The sequence below is a fragment of the Excalfactoria chinensis genome, chromosome 3, assembly GCF_039878825.1.
Source record: "Excalfactoria chinensis isolate bCotChi1 chromosome 3, bCotChi1.hap2, whole genome shotgun sequence".
Lineage (NCBI taxonomy): Eukaryota > Metazoa > Chordata > Aves > Galliformes > Phasianidae > Excalfactoria > Excalfactoria chinensis.
The window spans coordinates 101,186,127-101,206,632 of record NC_092827.1 but is presented as its reverse complement, the minus strand read 5'-3'; the positions used below and the strand labels follow the sequence as shown (position 1 = coordinate 101,206,632).

Genomic DNA, 20,506 nt, shown 5'->3' with positions numbered 1-20,506 from the left:
TTCCTATTTTACAGCATTCTAAGCAGAATTTTACCTGTCACTTTGACAAACGCATCAATACATTTCATACTAATGCTCTTTTATCAGGTTGAGCTTCACCATCAGAAACAACAGAAAACACACAGTCAGAACAAGGGCCCTTGTTGTGAGTTCCACAAATTATGGGAGAAAACTGAAGCTATACTGCTACTTTTAACAGCTTTGATAGCTTTCTGTCAGTAAGAGATTTGAAGCCTGGTAACATCATGTAGTCAAAATCTCAATACTCAGACACCTTTCCAAGTAAGCAGACTCCATCCCTGCTACAGAAATGCTCTCTTCACAAATTCATCAGGGGCCTCTTGAAGCCACAAATTCCCATATACACAGATGAGGGCAGGCCCCATCCCTTTTCTCCCTGAGTGCCACTTGTTCCAATTTTCATATTGCCCACTGTTCAAATGGAACCAGATGGATAAACTTCTCTGGTTAACCATAAGAACTACCTCTACACAGACCCCAGCTAAAGCAATTATAATCTGTGTGTGTGGGTGCCAGCAGGGGACAGTGCAGAAGCAGAAACAGGAAACACTGCTTGTCCCAACAGCCTTCACCACTGCTTCAAATTAGCTTTAAAATCACCAGTACTGCTGTGTATTACCTGCACAGCTGCATCTTCATCACTAATGTCCTCCAAGTTTTGAGATGAAACGGTTTCTGCTTCACCTGAGTAATCTTCACCTGAGTAATGCAAAAGAATAAACAAATCAGGTCTAAAAATGCAAGCTTAACCATCAGAATCACAGTGATAACTGATGAGTAGGTGTGACAGACTGCTTCTGTTGAAAGGCTGGTTTTATTTATTTGTAATAAAACACGTTTAAAACAGACTCTCCTGTATTTACTTGGCTAGAACTTCATTAGACAATCTGATCTCAAGGAAAAATCAGATAAATCAGATAAATGGATTTAAGATAGATAAAACAGAGTTTGGAAGCAACTCCTAACTCTTACATTATACGTAATAGTTTGTGACTCTAACTGAAGGGAAAAACAGAAGAGACCAGTGTATTGACTAGTATCTTTGAAGCAACATCTGTTGCTACCTTCTTTTCTGATGACCATAAGAATGAGCAACGATGCTCAATCCAGAAGCAATGCTCCTAATGGAGCAAACAGGGATAAGAAACGGGGATTTAAATTTCCTTCTCATTTGATAATTTCAACTTACTCTCTAACCCTTATTTCATTTCTTACAAAAGGTGTTTGCCATTTGATCAGTCCTTCACAGTTTGCCAGTTTTTGCCTTGTCTAAAAAATGCTCTTATCTAAGAAATGCTCTTTTACTGGATGTTGAAGTAACTGCTTCAAAGCACTTTGCCAGCCAACTCCAATTTTTATGTGTATGATTTTTCAGCCAAAAGCCAGACTTACACTGAACTGCACGTGGAATGCCCATAGTAGCAATGACCAGAGCCTCGGTAGGCTGTTAGACATCAGCAGCATAAAAAAGGAATAAAAGGGCTCCACTGAAAGGAAAGGCAATCAAATTAACAGAAACCAGGTCTTATATCTGCATGACAGATCATGAGTCCACTGAGGACAACTGCCCAAGTTTTGGACAGACCAACCAGAGATGAAATGTTACCAGACCTGGTGCTCGTTAATGCAGAGATCATTAAAGAGGTTAAGTTTGGGCTGTAGTGACCATGACCTGGACAAATTTGGGATCTTGAGGAACAAGGGCTTAGCAAAGAGTGTAGTCTTCAGGAGAGCAAATTTTCAGCTGTTTAAGGAATTACTGGATGAGATCCCCTGGAAAACTGTCCTTGCAAACATAGGAATGGAACAGAGCTGGCAGTTCTTTAAGGACACCTTTCTGAGAGCACAAGAGCTCTCCATCCCCCAGCACAAGAAGGAAGCAGAGGTGACAGTAAAATGGCATGGCTGAGCTAGAATCTACTGGCCACACTGAGGGAAAAAAAGGAAAAGTACAAGCAGCAAAAGCAGGAATGACTGTTCTGAGATGAATATGTCTGGTCTCTCAGAGATGGGTTCAGGAAAATCAAGGCACAGATGGAACTAAACATACACACTGGTTAGAAAAGAAAGCAGATTGCACCCCTCTGAAAAATTAGAATGGAGCATTAACAGATATGGAGAAGGCTGAGGTACTCAATGAATTTTTAGTCTTTACTGGCAGTCAGGCTTCCCACAATTCTCATGTCCCTGAAGCTCAAGACAGAGATCAGGGGAACAAAATCCCTCCTGCTGTAAGCAAAGAGCAAGTCCAAAACTGCCTCATATGTCATTGTATAATTTTATCATCATCCTACTTTCCTTGGTAACATTATAGCCACCCTCCAGTTTACTTCATCTCAACTGGGGTAACAATATTCTTGTGAGTAAAACGGGAAACTAAGCTGACTGGATGAAATTACTTGTAGCCATTTGATGAATCATTTTTTAATCACTGACTGACATGATAAACAGCCACAATATATACTAATGTGATGCAATGTATGTGTGTATATGCTCACAGCATTTCTAATGAAGCGCTTAAGCCAATTAAAGCAAACATCTACATGTCAAGGAGTTTAGATAAACATCTAAATATATATTTTTACCTTTCTATCCCTTGTCTGGAGGCAAATACAAAGTGGATAATTAAAAGGTAAGAAACCACAACAAAAATACCCCAAACCAATTTGGAACATACAAGATGTGTTACGTTGTTTTTGAATTACTTAACCAATCTACAGAACACTCCGGATACCTGGCATCAATGTTACAGAGTAGACCACTAACTGTCATAACATCTTAATGCTTGTTAGGCAGTAGGCAACCACCATTCCAGCAGACACGAAGTATTTTTGGGAAAGTAATTCCTAAATCTACATGGTGATGCATTCTATGATCTAACATCGGTGGAAAGTGAGGGTGTTCACAACCAGAGATCACCTGATCTCCTCTCAGAAAAGCCACATCTAAAATCAATTTTACGGACTAAAATTATTCAGTTCATCAACCTGCAAAAGAAACATTCAAGTACTATTGAAGCTGACATATTCCATCAAATAACCACCAAAATTACTAAAGCTAAGTGTCAGTTGCTGTATCTAAGCCCCTGAAAATCTGTCTTCAATAGTTTTGCCATTCCCTATCTTGTCACCTCTCTAAGTTTACAGATACAATCTCTTAAAAATTGAGCCTGAAAATAACTTTTAACCAATAAACTCTTCAGGTTTAGGTATTGTGGCTGTATAAAACAGATTAGGTCAGCACATCCCTACATTTGAAAGCATTAGGAACATGGGAAAGACCAAGCTTGAGCTGCAAGAGGAGGAGAAAAACCATCGAAAGTCAGAGCACAACAAAATTCTTCTCTCTGCTCTCTGAGCTTTACCACAGGAAATCCATCTAAGCTGCATCCATTGTCACAAGTATTTTTATTCATGCTGTAATGAGGTTTCAATTCAAAGGTTTAAAGTTCCAAGTCTTTTTAAAAATCTGCTATCTGAAAATCTATTTGTCTGTTAGGAGAAAAGAATGCAAATGCATTTCACAGGGCAAGAAGAAACACGGAGGTTAGAAATCAAGGTTTCTCCAGGGGTACCACAGATGTGAGACTGCACAGAAATGATCAAATGTCATCTTGATTAACCCAGCTACATTCCTCATTATAAACAGCCTTGCAGGTGTCAGAAGTTAATTAATACAAGCTTCTTGTTGTCATGTAAATATTGATATGTTGTTTCTGACTTTACATTAAAATGAAATCCCTTTATGGCTCCACCATCCACTGCTGTCAAATACAGCTACATCGCTGTTTACATGCAGGCTGTACACAAGTGACTGTGAAGAATATTAAATACAGTTGCACTAAATGAAGGAAAATGAACCAAAAAACTAAAATAATTCTGTGATTGCTGGGTTGGTAGCAGAGGTAACAGTCAGCAGGATTCAGAAGCCAGTTCACCATGAAGCCTGATGAAAAGCCCTTGAATCATTCCCACGGCATCGTGTTTTCTAGCTGCTAATTCCTGACACCACATAGAGTAACAACCAAATTACTGTAATTACCCTGAAATGTAAGTGGCATATCAATATTATGTTAAACACTGATTTTCATACGCTCTTTCATTATTATTCAGCGTTACATTTTGAAAGGAAAACAAAAAATAATATCAAACTGTGGTCTCTGTTTGGAAGCTGAAGAGCTTGGAAAAAATATCCCTGTTGGGTCTTGTTGTTGTTTTCATATGGGAGCATAAAATGACTCTATAAAGGAATGTGGGTTGCATTTTAAATTCTCAGACAATTAATTCAATAAAAGAAAGTCCACATCTTCTATTGACATAAGATGATATAAAGGCAGTGAAGCTTCCCTAGACAATTTGGCAGCAGATTTCCAATACAGTGGACTGCAGAAAAGGTGCAATTGCTATAACATCATTTATATGATCGTGCATATGTTATGCAAATAGTCAAATGTGAGCTTAGCAATGGACTACCAAGACAGAATTCTTACAATTGTTCACGTTCTTAAATATGCAGAGCTGCCATAATAGTTCTGTCATTACTCAGTGACAACAGAATTAATATTCCTGAGCAATATATTGCTATGAGCCACCCTCAATTTTACTATTAATTTCCATTGTCACTCTCTCTAAGAATGGTATCAGTCAGGTTCTTTGCTGAGAAGTTCCTTCTCAAGTGTAGACCTTTGAGATGCTCAGTGACTGGTACATAAAAGATCTGAAAAAGCCTACCAGTAAATCTCTTTTCCTAAGGCTGCTCTTGAACAAAAGCAGCTTGAAATTTGTGGCTCTGAATCTATCAAAGCTGCAAATGCGAGTGGCACCTTGAGGCTGCCTGCTCAGCAGGCAGAAGGCAGAAGCAAGAGGGAGGTAGCAGTTCCTGATGCCACTCTGTTCTGGAGACAGAGGTTAGGAAATGGCTCCATACTGCAGGTTGGTATTTCACAGGATCCGTGCTAAAACCTTACTTGCCATTCCCAATAGAGGGATACTGATACACTGATGTGCATATATATTTCTTAAGAAGTAAACAACATCACAAATGAACATCCACTACCACAATTACATAGGTCACTCTGAAAGTAATGCCTCCTATTTATTTCCATGAAAACAATAGAAACAAAGAGCACAACAGCGCTATTTGACAGACATTTCTCAGCTATCAACATAGTCACAACCATTTGCAGTGCATCCCTGCCACCAGTGAACAAGAGCTTACATACTGTGCTCTCAAAAATCTGCACCAGCTGAGGCAACCCACTGTTCAACAGCTGCTATTGCGAGGAAAATGTTGCCCACGCAGTTCATCTTTCACCAACCCAAACAGACAGAAGTCAGAAGGCACTGAATCCAAACTATATGGTGGGTGTGGTAGAACAGTGCAGACAAGACTGATGATGAGCTCCGTAGTCTTCAAACTGGTGTAAGGCTTCTCATTCCTGTGTTGCAGGAGAAAGGTTGTCTTTTTTGCTGGCCTGACTCAGGAAGTTCGAGCCTTCAGCTTAGTCAGTGTTGCAATGTAGCAGTCAGGGTTTACAGTTTGTCCAGGTTCAAGGAAATACCAAAGGGTCACCCCTTTCCTATCCCCAAAGAGTGTGAGTACATCACTTCACCCACTGAGGGCTGCATTGTTTTCTTCAATGGGGAGTTCACGTATCACCACTCCATGGCCCCAGTGACATCACATCTCCTGGCAACGATGTGATTCAGGAAGCTGTCCTGTTCAGCCTCTTACTGGTTCAGTAGGTCCTGACCAACTTGCATATGGCATTCTTCCTGTTCCCATGTGATCATTTGTGGGACCAACCTAGTGCAAACTTTGTAATATTTCAATGTTGTCACCATAGTTTCTAATGCACTGAAGCCAATATTCAGCTCCAAACACAGCTCCTTGGTTATAATCCACTGATTTGTGTGGATGAGATGACCAAGACGCTCTTCATTTCATGGCGTGACAGCTGTACCTGGCCATTTGGAAGTCAGCCTATCTTTCACTGCTGAAATCTATCACCCTCTGGCTCACTGAGCACACATCCACTGTTCAGTCTCCAAACACATTCAGCAAGCATCAGTGGATGTCAATGGTGCCATTTTTGCCACATGAAGGAATTCAGTGACACATCTTCGCTTCACATGCACTTCCATGTCAGACACCATTCTGTAAGGCTACCCCTCTGCTGCCATCTGTCACATGGCAACAACACAGAATGGAATACTGATGGGAAGGTTCAGTCTCTACTGCCACACCACCAACATTTGCCTCTGATGTTGTGGGCCAATATAATAAAATAGAAGGCATTACTTTTGGAGTGGCCCTCAAATATTAGTGCACAGATATTTTACTGAAGAGACTTCATGAGGTTCCTGCCAGCCCATTTCTCCACCCTATTCAAGCCACCCTGGAAAGCAGCACAGCTCTCTGGTTTACCAGCCAGTGCCTCCAGTTTTAGATCATCAGCAAATGTGCTGAACTGAGAGATTAGGTCAAAATAGTCGTCTAGACTTCTTGCTGATATAGGAGTAGGACAGAAGTCAAAGTGAAATCAACACCACTCATATCTATCAGGTACTTAAAATACAGAGATAATATTTACAGTTTTAAAGTGAAGTATATTTCATACTTTTCAGCACGTTTTTATATAGCTTACTGAAGAAGTAATCCTGAGCCAAGTTTGCATGACTTAGCAGGGTGGGTAAGTTCTTTCAAACTTAGCTTGTTCCTGACCAAACAGCACAAGGAAGGCAGCCCCACTACAGCAGGAAAAGACTGAAAGGTCTGTTTTTCAGAGGAGACAACTATAAGGCATCTTTCCTCTTCCTTCGGTCCTATCTATATATCTACATATGTCTGCCACCTATTTTGAAATAATACTCTTGAAGCTCCAGGAGTGTGGACCAAAATATTATGTAGATGGGTTTCCCAATCTCTTATTAGCAAGGTTCTTACCTTTGTGGTAGGGGGGGAGGGGGAAATACACAGGTTTGCCTGGAAGGCAGTCTTTTTTCTTTCACTTTACTCTCTCACAGCTGCCAGCTCCGAGATACCAGCTGGTGACTGCTCTGAAGCTGCCTAGTTGTATGTTTTTTTCTGGTGCTTAGTGTTCAAACAAGCAGATATGTAACAACCTAATGGTGTTTATTTTAATTCCATTACTAATAGCAGATAGCATAACATTGCCCTTCTGGACAAAAAACACTGAAAAAAAAGACAACAACCATAAATTATTTCTGTTCTACAAACAGGTGACGTTCGTGTAACTGTTATTTATCACTTGCTGTAAGGTGGCTCATAGCTGCTCTGTCATATCGTGCCCAACACAAAAGCATAACAAAAACACTCCCAAAATCTTGTAACCTAAAAGACTGCAAACAAGAAGCAGAGAGAGCAGAAAAGGGACCACAGGGAAAAGAGACAAAACGAAGTAACAGCCACAGTTATCCAGCTGCTTAGCTGCTGACAGACATTAGAACCAGGTTTGAAAATGAAATCTTCACTTAACGGCACAACTGAAGCCAACTGATGGGAAATACACCCTATTCTTTAGCTTTCCAGAATCTGAAACCTATATCTCACACACCTGTTTCAAAGAGAGCCTCCAAGATGCTAGCAGAGTACAGTCCAGCTCTCCTGAACTAAAAAACACCAGCCACCCATTTCCAAAGCAGATACATTTAATTTGGTTTTTTTCTTACTAATATAAACCTACATTCTCTTCCAACATTTTCAAAAGCTGTTCAGGAGCTAGAAATAAAGGCAAAGTGAATCTACCTAGAATTTCAGAATATGGATACCTTCTGGAATGCTTGGCTCCTTTGGGACATCTTCAGGATGTGGTTTACAGAGTCCATGGAAAAGCCGTAGATCAAAAGACTCACGTAGCAAGGAAACATCTACTTGAGAGCATAAGCTCATGAATCCCACTACAGTATCACCATTCTGAAATACAAAAGCAGTATCACACATATGAACAAGGTGAGCAGGTACTTTTAGATCAGGCCATGAAAAAAAGCAGCGATTTGCAGAGGGATTAAGATTATTTATATGGGCAAAATCATGATCTACTGTTTCAATAAAACACCTTTTAATGAGAAATCTCCAAGAAGAGTGTAATTTCTTGTTAACTTAAAGTGCAGCTAAAGTAAATTCTGGATTTAGCAAACCATAGTGTTTGATTTATTACTGAATGTTATTCTGTAGATAAAATTGTGCTTACACTGAAAAGTATATTTTATTTTCCTGCAAAAATTAAGATAAAGATAAAATTAATTAAGAAAAGCAACTGTACAGTATGCAAACAGTTCTATTACAATATATCATATATATGCTATAGAGGAATTAAAAGCTCTGAATATTTTCAAGTCCTGTAAATATCTAAGAACCAGCCTTTAGAAAAAGTAAATCTGGCAAGTACAAAAATGAAGCCTGCAATGCTGAAACGGCATCACTCTCTACATTTGATTACATTACTGAAAGTTTCCAGAAAGTTGTTATTGTTGAGAAACAAAATGATCGTGGGAAATCAGAACTAACATGTTGGTGGGCTTTGGCTTTAAGTTAAAACCAGCCTAGAAGTAGGAAGCTATTCAATTTTTTAGTACTATATTCAACTTACCCACAAAACAATCAAACTCTTTTTCCCGTTATGCATGTAACGAAGACATCTTTTAGAAATGTCATGAAAACTCACAGGTTCGGTTTGTAGGACCCTCTTATTTCACCACAAGCACTCCAATAAAAATAATAATAATTAAAAAATCGAGTTCAATTTTTTTCCCCCCAAACAACAAGTGATTGTTTGTTTGCCTTGTTTGCGTAACTGAACAAAAGCTGGGTTGCTGCAGTTGTCTGGCTGCTGTGTAATTTTAGGCCCAAGGCTCAGCAGAGGCTGATTAACCAATCCATCTACCATATGTGCAAAAAGAGGTTGCCAGCTTCATTCTCTGCAGGGAAAATTGGCATCTATCTTGGTTCGCATGGAGGTGTCTTTCCAATCTGCAGCAGCAGCAAGTATAAACTATGAGGGCCTAAAATACCTTTTGCTGGTATCATATTGAGCTATAAATGTACAATTGAAATGTATTATTTATAAAGATAGCCATCTGTAATGTGCTATTACACTAATGGCTTATTGTTTCCTATTTGGCTTCCAATGGCAGTGATTACATGTTAAGGTTTTATAAAATCATTTGCTATAGAAAGCAGACTTCTGGAATTAAGTAGGTTATGCTGCCTCTCAGCTGAAAATACCACATACAATTACTAACTCCTGGAAATATTAAGAGGAATTTTTAGTGTGATAACTATTACCACCTCTGCTTGTTATTTAAATTAATTCCTGAGTTTCTACCTTCAATTCATCAAAAGATCTGACTGCTCGAGCCAAGAGATGGAAGGAAAAAAACAAAACAGCACTTTCCACTGTGAAAACATTACTAGCTTCAAGTTCTCAGGCGCAGTATTAGTTTTTGCAAGGAATAAAAATTGGTCATCTATAATGCAAAACATCTAAAACAGCAACATGCTTTTTTTTCAGAATGGCCTGTTTCAATTACTTGGAAAGAATCCATGCAATTACTGCGAACTGCTCCTTCATTTACTTAACAGTAGATACCACTCCTAAAGAACTGACATGCACAAAGAAAGTGGCAGAGGGCATTGTGTGCGTGCAGATTGTGAATTGTACCTTCCAAAAGTGAGCTTGTTCTTTTTATTCACTGAGCTGCAGCATGAGCTGTCACTCACATATGACTTCACTAACATGATGATTAGATCCAACAAGAGCACGTGACAGACTGACCTCACAAACGACAGCTTGATTTTCTTCATCTTGACACGCTATGATATCAGCAAGGAAATATTCACTATGGGTTTCTTTCAGAATCTCACTCTGACGAGTCCAGATTTGCATGAGATCATCATAATCTTCCAACCTACGAAGAAGAGATCACACAGTGTCCTAATAGCTCTTCTATTAACAGGTCCTGATACTCCTGATCCCCTCTGTTAGCACAGTGACAAATAATAAGAAAATCTGATTCAAAGCACCTACCTGTGAAGAAATAATTTCACCTAAGGACATGCCCCTAACAGACAGTACGTTTGGAGCCTCAGAACCAGAGGAGAGGCAGAAGCACTTTCAAAAGCCAATGCCACCCACCTCAGATCTGGATTGCCCTATGGAGATGCCTATCTGCTTCTAAAAAATAACCAAGAGAGTAGCCCTGTTCAAAATGATCTCACCCAAGGCATCTCAGGCTGAATAGATGTGGGCTTTAGGCCTCATTTAAAATAATTACATTCAGTGAGCTCCATCAGTCTGAGCGGGCAGTGATCTCTGAAAGCTACACCAATGCTATTTAGAAAACCTTCATTTTTCTTTCCTTTTCTTTTCCCTTTTGATTCCTCTTTCCCTTTCCCTTTCACTTCCCCTCTCTTTTCCTTTCCTCTTTCCTTCCCTGCCACCCTCTCCCCTCCTTTTCCCCTTTCCTTTTCCTTTCCCTTTCTTTCCCTTTCCTTTCTAAGAAGACCCAACCAAATAGTGCCTTTTTGTGTGGGAGAAATAGTGCTGTGTATTGACTAGTTTATTGTTATTGCACACAGCAGAGTGGGGGGTCAACTGGCAGAAATCAAGCTATTATGCCTCTGTAAGGCCAAGTTAATGCTCCATCACTGAAAAAGATACAAAGGCCAAGGTGCAATTACTCCATCCCTCTGCCTTGTGAGAAGCCTTCTGCATAGGTGGGAGCCTTCAGCATCAAGGCTGTGTGTAGAGACATCTAACCTCAACTTCCCCTCTTTCAGTTTGAAACCATTTCCCCTTGCTCTACCGCTATCACGCCGTATAAAAAACAGCCCTCCCTCCTGTTTACAACCTCGGTGAGCCCAGGGCCGCCTGGCCGGACCTCGGCTGCCCTCTGGCGGCTCGGAGACGGAAGCGCCAGACAAGGGGACCGCAGCTCCATCCCGACCTTAACGGGAAAGCCCTTGGTGCTGCCGCGGATCTCAGCGCTTTGAGCCCTCATGATCCTTCATATGAGTAACGCTTCGCTCTCAGAGCTGTCACAAACCCAACCCTTCGCTGCGCTCACCCGTCACTCCTCACCGCCCCCACTCTCCAGCTGGAACACCCTTAAATCCCCCTAAAGTAAGATGACACTAGCAAAACATTTTCTAACAGCTCCGTTCTTTCAATACTGTAGAAACACGTTTCTGAAGATCATTATCGGGAATGTTTATTAACGATTCCCTGGGTTTTAGGAAGAGTTGTATTTTGCTTCAGGCTCCCATTGCTCGCATCTGTGCATGCTTGTACTGAATTCTAGGCACAGGTATTTGGAACCCTCGCCTTTGCATAGGCAGCAGTTCATTAAAACAAAATAAACCCGTCCTAATTGTCACACGTGGTATTTCACAGGAGCCTTAAAGTGAATCCAACCTGGTCAAAACTTCCATTTCTAATTTGATCCAGTAAGGGCCAAGTGCCGACACACTGACATAAGACAGATAGAGACCTGCAGTGGTGCCTGCATGCCCTCACTGCTCCTACACACCACAATGAATGTGACCTTCTGAGTAAGCTCACCTTCCTACCAGTGACCCCTTTTATTTGGACATATTTCTTCAGATTTATTCTCCGGCCATCTGCCTGAAAGCTCTCTTCTTACCTCCATTGCCCAGTGATAAGAACCCCTCCATCCCTGACCAGTTGCACTGACCTCTTTCTGCTTAGGTCAGCCAAGCGGGTTGTTGGGGAGGCATGGACAGTAAGGGAGCTGTTCCAGCCTGCCAAGAGTATCTGTTACATATGCCTTACTAACAGCCTTTTTAGCAGGGCGAATAAAAGCTTAACTTGTGACCTTTGGGATGCCCCGACTCGTAGCACTGTTCCATCTGCCAGGAGTTGGTATAATTTAATTCTCCTTCTGAAGGGTGGCCACCAGATTCTCTCATTCAGTTTCTAAGTAAAGAAAGCCAGCTTGAGGAACCAAGGGAGATGAATATTGTGACTGTTCACTCTAAACTGAAGACGGACAGCAAGATGACAAACTTTCAAACCCCTTGGTTTTTCATTCATTTTCTCTGTTAAGACACTATAAATCACTCGTCCATAGAATTAGTTGCAAAGCTGCAACTAAAATGAAGCTCTAAAACACTGGAAACAAATATTATTAATTCATATTCTTTACATTTATAGTAGTTTTTTTCTTCTTCCCAGGCAATATCTCTGTCAAATAATGTTATTGTGCTCTTTGTATATGTTGTAGTTTCCATGTAAATAAATAGAAGGTATCACTTCATTTACTTGTCATCTCCAGGTGCAGACGACAATTCTGCAGGCTTGTGGCACTTGGGGAGGCTGCTATACAAAGTTATTGGTATTCAGTGGCTCTGCATAAGCTTCATCACCTCCCAGCATATTAAGAATTGTAGGAACAAACCTATTTTTGATAGTTTTGTCCCCCACCAGGATCTAAAGATGAGGTATCAGGAAGAAACTTAAATGTAAAACCTTACTGGAGTGGGTTCAGGCACACTGCAGTTTTATTATAAAGGCCAGATAGAGAACAACATGGAAATTAATGGTTAAGCAAAGTATCAGTTTACAGCTTCCTCTCGCTGTAAGAAAGGGAAGAGGGAACACAGATTACCTTAATCTCCCATCATTGACCCAGAACGTGTTGCTAGGCAGGTGGCTGTGGACAACTTCCATAGATAAATCTCTAAAGGGCTCCACTGAATGTTACTATGGATGCCAGTGAAGTACAAAGGTGAACAGAAAGGAAAAGGAAAGGCAAAACATCTTCTGCAAATATAGGTTCTCTGAATAAGATAAATTGTGTCCTCTGAACATCTGCGTTTGTATGAATATTACATAACTAGGTGATGTGTAATTAAAAAGAAAGAAACTGTTTCCTGGTTAGTTTTCTAGGTTTCGTTTTTCTTAACGGTGAATTGATTTTATTATTCACAAAGATTTACAGAAATCCCAGGGAAGATGATATCTTTATGTGTTACACTGGTACAGCTTGCTTGCCACTTCCAGTCCCAGCAAAAATACTTTCTATGGGCAATATCTGACAGCCATAAAAGAACAAAAGCATGTTTCAAATTAAATGGAAAACGTAACAGTCAGAATCAAGCGGCAGGGATAACCTTTAAATCCTCAGGAATTAATTCACCTGCTGATAACATGTTAGTATCAGGGGTTCATCTGCATAATGATAGCTGATAGACATCTCAAGGTAAATACTTTAAAAGCCTGAAAAGTTCAAGTTAGCATGGAAATGATTTTGTGACACTGAAATATCCACACCAACAGCAAAATGCTTTTAAGTGGTCATGGTCAACTTTCTGTCCTTTAACTTCAAATGTTCAAAAGCCGAATTACTGGGTACTGAAAACACTGAATGAAATAAAACTGTAGGATAAAGAGCACTATTTCAGGCCTATCGTGTAAAACCATAGATGTGTAAAACACCTCTCTGTGAGATCTATTAGCATCCAGTCCAAAATGTTAGCATGAACCAATCCACAAATAGGTGTAGATTTACTAAGCAGACAGAGGCTCCTAATGAGGCATTACCTTCCATTAGCACTGGTCAGTATGGACCACACATTACATGAGACAGCATCCCAGGGATATGCTTGTCCCTAAATTTCAATTGCTATTACAAGGACCAGAAACACTTCTTAAATCGTGGTACTGCTACACAAACACAAAGCAGCACTTATTAGAACAAAGAGAAAAAAAATACTCCAGAAAGAGAAAAACAAGTGAATCAAAATGTGAAGGATGCTAGTTGTATTGTGACCACGGTACAAAGAGGAAGGTACACAGCACTGACAGCAATACATACAGAAAAATAACCTAATTGGGGCTGAATCTGCATTTCTCGCTTACTGTACTGTGCTGTCACAAGCCCAGAAAATTGTGACCTGGCATAAACAGCAGAATTCAGATGGCAGGAAAAAATACAGTGGTAAGGTCAACATACAGGTAGGCATCAATAGGCATTCAGCTAGAGAAACTTGCAGCTGTGTCGGGTATACACTGCTGACAGCAGAGCAAATAGACTCGTTTTTTTCTTCTCCAATTTTTCAAGACCTTCATGGCTTGAATCCCAAAACAACAGCAAAGCTGTTGACATGTGATATGTGCAAGCATATCATAAAAGACACAAAAAAGAAACAAAAAAACCCAACTCATTGCTCCAAGCCGCAAGTATTGAAATACATAACACTGTGGAAATTCAAAAATAATAATAAATTACCCCATTATTTTCTTAAATTCTCTCAACAACACTGATGAGGCAAGCTGCCCTGAAATGAAGTGACAGTAAATGTATGAAGTGCTTATGTAGAACAACTGTATGAAGGCAAAAGAAGAATTTCTGTGTCTGAAAGAGGAGTGGAACCAGGGAGTCTTTCCTCTTGTTTAATTCCTTTATATGATAAAACCTCCTCTTCAGTCTTTGCTCCACTGGCCAGAACATGATACAACAACAAAATAGTCTGAATCTGTTCCAAAAGACCTGGAAATTCTATGCAAGGCAGTAAAGCCAATATTCACAGACCCAGCATAATCACAAAACAACTGCTTAATAAGGCTTTCAGGCCATTGAGCTGATGCTGTAGATCAAAATAGGGTTTTAATTAATTCAGACAAAAAAAGTAGATGTGAAAAAACTGCATTACCTCGCTTTGCGAACATGCAGCTGTGGGTGATACCGATGTCTGGGACATACAAGCAAAGTAAAGGTTTTATCCACTGTTGAACCTGGAGCAGTCATCATCTTTTCAAAGACACCATCCAGTCCTGGCTCTGTGAATGACAAAAATCCTTTAGGAGCAATAATGAAGTTCCATGATTTAAACTTTTAAATTATCAGGGGAGTTATTAGAGGAAAACGAATTTTTGAACTTAAACAGTAATGCTCTCAATCTTTTAAGCAGTGAAAAGGTAATGTCAGTAGTATAAGCATGTGAAAGAATTGTTACTGGATTAATCTGAGGATTAATTCTCCTAGTTCCTCTACATAACCAACATCTATTTCTTCAGTATCTTGTAGCAGACAGAGGTGGGAGCCAGCCATTAAGTAGGTGCTTAGCTTAACAGTTATTCTGAATTCAGGACTGAAATTCCAAGTGAGATGCTGCTCTCAGATGTAAAATGTGCATCTTCCCATCTTTTGTACCTCTGCTCTAAAAGAATCCTAGCTTCCTTCCATGCATGCCTTCTGTCCCTTACCAATGAATCATCTCCTCTTGTTGGACTCAGCCAAGAGAGAGAAAGTACTCAATGTGACTGGCTCAGACATATAGGTATGACACCTGACAGACAAATGTAGCTCATTCATTCATATCTATGTGCATAGATATATATACATATGTATATATACATATACATGTGGCTTGTTAGTCAATGCCTGCGTGCACCAAATGGTAAATATCAGTAACTGCCTTCTATGGGGCAACCACTGTTCTCAATCTCTTGACTCCATTCAGCCATAAGTATTCACTGAACTTGTAGGAATTTATTTCTAAGACCAGTTTGAAGCCCCATCCATTTCTGGCAAAATTAAAGACTGCTGAATAAAATATGCTACTACATAAACCATTTTTACAAGGAAGGTCCATTAGAGGATACTTTAAGGTTATGGCTTCTGCATGTTTAGAAAATACTAACTACTTTCAATATAAATAAATAAATAAATAAATAAATAAATAAATAAATAAATAAATAGCATCAAAAAAAGCCCAACACCACAGTTCACCAACACAGCATAATAGTGGCAATTAATTGTCATTATTTTAAGTCTAAAATAGTATTAAATTCTTACCTAAATTCTCATCAGATGGTATAAAGAGAAGTATAAACTGCAGTTCCGGCATTGCAATAAAAGCTCTCCTGGACAAATAACATGACTATATTCAGTCTTTCATAGCTACATCAACTAGTCTTTTAACACATGAAATTTATTCTGCACAGTCTTTATCTTCCCCTCATCAGCCCGCATGGCTCAAAAGTTAAAGCTGGGCATTTTTTTCTGCTTCTTTCTACCCTATTTCTCTTTTTCCCAATCTTTAGATTTCAAATATCCACCTTTTCGTATCAGTTCCACCATAGTGAAAACAAGTGCAGATGGCAGGTCTCTGCTGGCACATCTCTGAGATGGCACCAGGATGAGCTGCCTTGACACAACAATTCCACAGCAGCAGCACCAAATGCATTTCACTCCATTTATGTAAGTAGGTTTTAAGCTATACCGACTAACCTAAGCAATCACCGAGTGCTGAGCTAACACATTACATATTGTGCCATTTGAAACAAATAGTTTGTACATTTACTGTGTAATCTGTAGCTGAGTTAGTTAGAGATGATCTGGGAAAATGGGAACCATACTCCAGAAACATCTATAGCTTTTGAAGCGTCATGCTCAGTTATGATAGTTTAGAATGAAAATTTAGGAAAGAAAGAAATTCAATCTGTCTGGCAACTGCAATACCGACAGCAAACAATGGGAGCAGATTGCTTCACTACAGAAAGTTATATATCAACTCACCTGACCATTTCTTGGGAACATCCAGCTGCATATTCCTCTTTTGCCACAAAAAGATGCATGAACAGAGTGTTCAAAGGCTACAATGTGAAGAATGAGAAACAAAACACCATGCATTTCATATTTATTGTCTACCCAGGTGTTAATATGGACATTTCCAATATCTCTGATCTGCCCTCAAAGTGCACGTATGAGTAAATTCATTGCCTTCAAAGCATGTGCTCTACAAGCAAAGGATGGTTTTAATATCATGATTTTTGCTTATGCAAAACCTGATTCATGCTCAGTCTTACTGTTAGAGTATGCTTTAGATACATCTTATTAAAAACACATAGCTTTTTTGTGTATCAACTATTAACATTTTACATTAACCACGACAATCAACAACTAGATCTTAATGTTTACTCAATAAAGACATTCTTTGGTTTCTTGCCAGGTTTAAAGAAAGAAAAGAAAGAAAGACCTCACAACTAAAATTGTTTTTCCCTTAAAGGATGTTGGAGAATTACAAAACCTTTGGAGTGCATTGTTAGACACATTTGGATATCCAGACAGAAACACAACAGGCTTAAAAGATGCCTTTTTCCTACTTGCCAGTTAGCCTGCAAAACATGTTGCAGAAAGGGAATCTCATCAGAACACATACAATCGTTTTGCCAGGGCTGAAGCATAAAATATCCACTGAATTTGAGAAAAACAAGGGTTATTCTGCTCCTCATCAGTATTCTGGAGCATCTTCCACTTCTGTTCATAAGCAGTAACTGCTAACATGCCAAAGCTTTTTTTGGGGAGGTTTGTTTCCTTTTCTCATTGTACACCTCTGCATTCTGAAGTCAGCTGCAGTTCTCCTACAAGAGATATTGTCAAGTAGGCAGCCTGAGGAAGGGCGTGCAGAGCCAGCAGCACAGCGTAACACAACAGGGGCAGCTGTGCAATGAATGAAGTGGTTGTGTCTGCAATATGCCTGTACACAAAGTACTGTTCAAGTGACAAAGAAAACAGATTACAAGAAAATTGGTTGTTTTTTTTGTTGTTTTTTTTCCCCTTTACTCCTACATAAGCTGTAATAATTGTTTCCTTTAACAGCAAAAGCAGCAGTTTTAAATATAATCACTCTATTTGTCAGTTTTTCTGCAAGCCATCGCTTAATAATGCCCAGAACAACACTGGAAAACTGACAGACTGTCTGGAGATGATTTCAGCACTGCCAATACTGGCTGTTACCTTTTGAATGTTTACAGCCAACATTTTCTACCTTTTCTCAGCAGTCACAGGATGATCCAATTCCTAGGTGGACTGAATGATGGACAGCATTCAAATGAAGATCTTCTAAAGTGCCTATTTCTAGTTGCACTAAGGGTAATTCACAAACTTGACTGAGGAGCCTGTGTGAAAACTGGCACCACGTAGAACAGAGTGCAGCCATCTCCACACCAACACTAAACAAGGTCACTCCACAGTCAAGTTTCTCGTGTCAGCATGGGCCCGTACTCATTGTAATTAACCATCCTTCAATAGGCGGTGTGCTCCCCATCCCTTATCTGCTCTGAATCCATTAAATTTGGATTTGATCTTGTAAAACAACAAAACTTGAATCCGAAAAGTAAGAAATTTAGTTCCCTTACAAGGAAAGAAACACCACAGCAAGGCCTCCACCTCCTGCATAAATGCCCTGCTCCACAGCACCAGAGCTGGGTAGGTTTTTTGAATGAAAAATGGTAACAGTGGCAATAGCTCATGCTGTTCCCATTGGCTGTGCAATCCATTAGAGATGTTTTGCTGTGTCTGGCAATGAACTCACATTCTCTAATGATCTATGCCAGGATGACAGTTATCTTATGTCACTACAGTGGCAAAAGCACAGTACTTGTGAACGTCTGATGGTTTACTAAGGAACCTAACCATCATCTTCCTCAGCTTGAATGCATCAACTCCACCAGAAAGAGATTTTAGATGCTTATGCATATTTTTTATACATGAGCTTTAACTGAAAAAAAAATAATAATAATGAACTAAAATAATTCAATTTACTTACAGTACATTTGTTGTTAGCATAGTTTTTATTTAAGAATGATTCCCAGTCGGACTGATCAGTGATATTCCAATTTGGATAGTCGAGAAAGATGGCGTGGGCTATAGCCTCATCCTTCTCATTGCAGAGCGTCAGAGCAAAAGTTGACTTTTCTCTGTAAAAACAATGTAATTTTGCATAACTTGAAGAAAGCACATGGAAGACTTACAATTAACAATCAGCTTTTGTAGATTATTTAACAAAAGTGAGAGGTTTTTTTTGCTTGTTCTGTTGTTTTGTTTTCCATACATGTGTACATGAACAACTTCTTCAACGACAACCCTCTTGCATGTCTCGGCTCTTGATATATACAGGCAATTAACAAAGTTCTCCAGTATTTCTACAAAGTGCTTACAAATGTTTGTGATTTGTGCCTTCACATCACTGGCATTTTTTGCAGAAGAAGGGAACGCTTTATAAAGCAGTTTTGTATTATTTTCTCCTTCTCTTCAGATTTTCATCCCCTTTCCTCCCCAATAAATTATAGTTTGAGAATGGAAAAAGGAAAGATCACCAGGAATATTACTGAAGAGCTTCAGCCATCTCTCTTTCTGCTTTCAGGTTATCCAGACTCAAACCCTACATGTGCATATACTCACCTATGATGATTATATCACCACGGATTATAACTCAGTTTGTTAGAATGTCACCATCCTAATAAAAGTGCTCCAAGGGTCAGGGCTCAATCAAACTCTATTACCTACATCCTACCTTGACATTACTGTTTCAATTCCAAACAATTATTTATTTGATTCTGTTATGATAATAGCTCACATGGGTTTTTCGAGTCCTGAATTAGAACATATTTAGTATGTGTTTTGTCTTCTTCATATTTCTCTTCATACATTTGTTTTTCCCTAGATAGTTGGTATCTGAGGTATGTGGACAAGTGGAAAAAGCCTACATGGCCTAGTGGTATTTCACACAGTTTGTCTCTATCTGTCATTCATCACTTCACAGAAAGATGAAATGACCAACACTTTCTGCGTTAACTCCAATAACAGAAGGCTTCTGCCATCAGCCATTTCTCTGAAGGTTTTGCCATGGAAGCATCCAGGAGACAGATACATAATATCTTCCATCCACCTATTGGCAGCTGGCAGGTAGGAAAAGTTCCCTTCCATTAAGGGAAAAAAGACAAAGATTTAGACATACGCAAGAAAAGAAAATGGAACCAACTGAGACCACACAGTGATTAAAACCCCTAATCCATGCCCCTCTAATTCTAGCACTCCGCAGTGGACAGAAAGGAATCCATTAGATGGAGCCAGGTGCTGACAGCTGGTGCAGGATCCTCCTGGTTTCACCTGATATCAGCCAAGAATGTTCCATCCTAACTATAGTAAAGAGAAAGTCGTGTGAAGGCAAATCCTTTCCATTGTACGTCAAAGCCCATAATGTTTCCTGACATCTTAAGCAGAATGGAACTCCTTGAAGTTCCCTGCAAGAACAGCAAGACAAGCCCCAGAAGCACTAGTGTTACTTACAAAAGGTACGCTACATCAGTCCTTCCATAAATGTCTTCTGTAAGATGGGTGAAGAGGCCGACAACAGCAGAAGCATCGTGTGCCTCTGTCCTTCTGGGGCGGACCAGCTCTGTACGCCCACTCAAAGAGGTTATCGTCGTCATCTCGGGAACTACAACAAAAAACAGAAGGAAAACACTGCTGGTCACAGAATGGCAGAATCATTAAGGCTGGAAAAGTCCGCTAAGATCAACGGCTCCAACCGCCAGCCCATCCCTCAGTGCCCCGTCCGTGCCCCTCAGCGCCGCACCTCCCGCCCAAAGCCGCTCGCGCCCGACCTCCGCGCCGCAAGGGGGCGCCATTCAAAGGCTAAGAGGAAAGCGCGGTGG

The 20,506-nt window shown here is 39.9% G+C and overlaps 1 protein-coding gene across 4 annotated transcripts in view; it reads right to left on the bottom strand.

The window, feature by feature from the left end:
- CFAP61 (cilia and flagella associated protein 61) overlaps window positions 1-20,506 on the bottom strand; it is an 86,792-nt gene that overhangs the window by 66,117 nt on the left and 169 nt on the right. Inside the window, exons 2-9 of one of the 4 annotated variants that reach the window (XM_072331640.1) lie at window positions 20,139-20,289; window positions 18,616-18,766; window positions 16,584-16,660; window positions 15,861-15,928; window positions 14,716-14,842; window positions 9,818-9,950; window positions 7,812-7,956; window positions 641-720 (exon numbers count right to left, since the gene is read on the bottom strand). In XM_072331640.1, the coding sequence (XP_072187741.1) occupies window positions 641-720; window positions 7,812-7,956; window positions 9,818-9,950; window positions 14,716-14,842; window positions 15,861-15,928; window positions 16,584-16,660; window positions 18,616-18,766; window positions 20,139-20,281 (924 nt within the window). In that variant the 5' untranslated portion in view covers window positions 20,282-20,289. Of the gene's footprint in view, window positions 1-640; window positions 721-7,811; window positions 7,957-9,817; window positions 9,951-14,715; window positions 14,843-15,860; window positions 15,929-16,583; window positions 16,661-18,615; window positions 18,767-20,138; window positions 20,319-20,506 lie in introns of those variants that run through there. The other 3 variants (XM_072331641.1, XM_072331642.1, XM_072331643.1) reach the window with 3 other exon arrangements.